This window comes from Hydra vulgaris, chromosome 02 (assembly GCF_038396675.1).
Source record: "Hydra vulgaris chromosome 02, alternate assembly HydraT2T_AEP".
Classification (NCBI taxonomy): domain Eukaryota; kingdom Metazoa; phylum Cnidaria; class Hydrozoa; order Anthoathecata; family Hydridae; genus Hydra; species Hydra vulgaris.
This window is the reverse complement of record NC_088921.1, coordinates 771,974-773,983: the sequence shown is the minus strand read 5'-3', so window position 1 is coordinate 773,983 and position 2,010 is coordinate 771,974. Positions and strand designations below refer to the sequence as shown.

The window sequence follows — 2,010 nt, the reverse complement described above, 5'->3', positions numbered from 1 at the left end:
TCTTAATTCTAAATTGTTGTGTTTTTTAGACTAGAAGCTAAAATATATTTGATAACTACATTTTACTGCATGTTATTAAAAAATGTGAAAAATTAGATTTACACAACGTTTACAAAATGTTATTTAATATATTAAAAACATTTTAGTGTGCCCTTCGAATTTTTTTACACAGTATACTAATTAATGTGTTTTATAGATAAGTAATTTCTTTTTCATAAATAGATAATTACAAACTTATCTATCTCATACTAGCTCAACACAGATATTCCACAATTTGATCAGCACATATGATTATGAAAGATTGTGAGGATAGTGAAGATGATGATATTGAAGATTCGGAATCATTTTTCGCTTATACTACTACGTCTTCGAGCTTGACTGTATCAGAATCAGGTTCCGAAGATAATAACACTGAAGATAGTGATGGCAAATAGTTTACAAACGTTCATCTAGCAGCCACTGCAGAAGATTTTTTAATTCCGCCGAAAAGAGCTCGAACAACGGGTGGTCTTGCTTATAGACAAAATCAAAACAAAGCTCAACAGCTAGATCTTATAAGTAATATTTTGCCTGACAAAACAACTTCTGAAACAAATCCATCTAGAAATTCAAACCAATGGAAAGATGAGCCGAATATTGTAAAACAAATTCAATTTACTACCGATCCTGGTTTGAAGATAAACATGGAGAGCAAGAAACCATTAAATTTCTTTAGACTATTTGTTACAGAAGAGCTTATAAATACTATGGCAGTTGAAATTAATTGCTACGCAACGCAAAAAATAAATAAGCAGCATCCACTCAGAAGAAGTTCACGTTTTAAAGATTGGAAACCAATAAATTCAGAAGATATGCGGCAGTTTCTTTGGAGTTCTTCTTCATATGGGGTGTGTCAAAATACCATCTTTAGAACACTATTGGTCTAAGAACAGTCTCTATAGAGTTTTCTTATTTTCTAGAATAATGCCACGAAATAAATTCCAACTAATGTTACGGTTTTGGCATTTTATTAACAATGAAGATTCAGGTAGTAAACGCTTGTGTAAAATTATTGGACTTCTCGATCACTTAAATAATACAATGGGCAATATCTACTGTCCTAATAAGAATATATCAATCGATGAGTCAATGATGCTTTGGAAGGGACGCCTTGTATTCAGGCAGTATGTGAAAAATAAAAGACATAAGTATTGTATCAAGTTCTATGAGCTTTGCGAATCAGATAGTATTGTACTAAAAGTAAAAATCTACTCTGGCGAGACAACTCTCAGTAAACATTTGTTGGGTCAAACGGGAGCCATTGTTTTAGACTTAATGGAAAAATTAATGGGAAAAGAATATCACCCGTCCACCGATAACTTTTACAATTCCTTTGAGTTAACAAAGCACATGATAAAACAACAAACATATACTTGTGGTACTTTAAGAACTGACCGAAAGTCAAATTTAAAAGAATGTACAAAAGCAAAACTGAAACAAGGAGACGTTATAAGCAGAAGCAGAGAGGGTGTTGTGGTTGCTAAATGGAAAGACAAAAGAGACGTGCTAATGATTAGCAATTTGCATTCGTTGCAAATGATTGAAGTGACAAACAGGGAGAGAAGAAAATGAAAGCCAATATTATTAAAGATTACTATCGATCTATGCCAGTAGTAGGGCGGAACAAATGGTATCATGTTATGATTGCCTAAGAAAGACAAGTAAATAGTAAAAAAAAGTAGCACTTCATCTCTTTGATACTTTTTTGCTTAATGCTTACTGTCTAAACAGCAAATATGGACTAGGTAAAAAAATTTCCTCGCTTAAGTTTAGAGAATTAATTGTTACAGATTTATTGGGTGAACGTTTGAATGAAAGTGTGCCTCGAATCATCAATATTAGCTTCCACTACTTGTCTTCAATACCACCAGATGAAAAGAAAAAATTCCCAACAAAATCATGTAGAGCCTGCTCTAAAATCAAAAAGGAAAGAAACACGATATGAATGTGCTGTTTGTGAAAAGAGACCCC

The 2,010-nt window shown here is 32.6% G+C and overlaps 1 protein-coding gene across 1 annotated transcript; it reads left to right on the top strand.

Annotated features, from left to right (window-relative positions):
* Window positions 1-963: 963 nt before the first annotated feature.
* On the top strand, window positions 964-1,611 carry LOC136076984 (piggyBac transposable element-derived protein 4-like). Its single transcript, XM_065791116.1, has one exon. It carries the CDS (start codon window positions 964-966, stop codon window positions 1,609-1,611), a length of 648 nt encoding a protein of 215 aa, XP_065647188.1.
* Window positions 1,612-2,010: the final 399 nt, after the last annotated feature.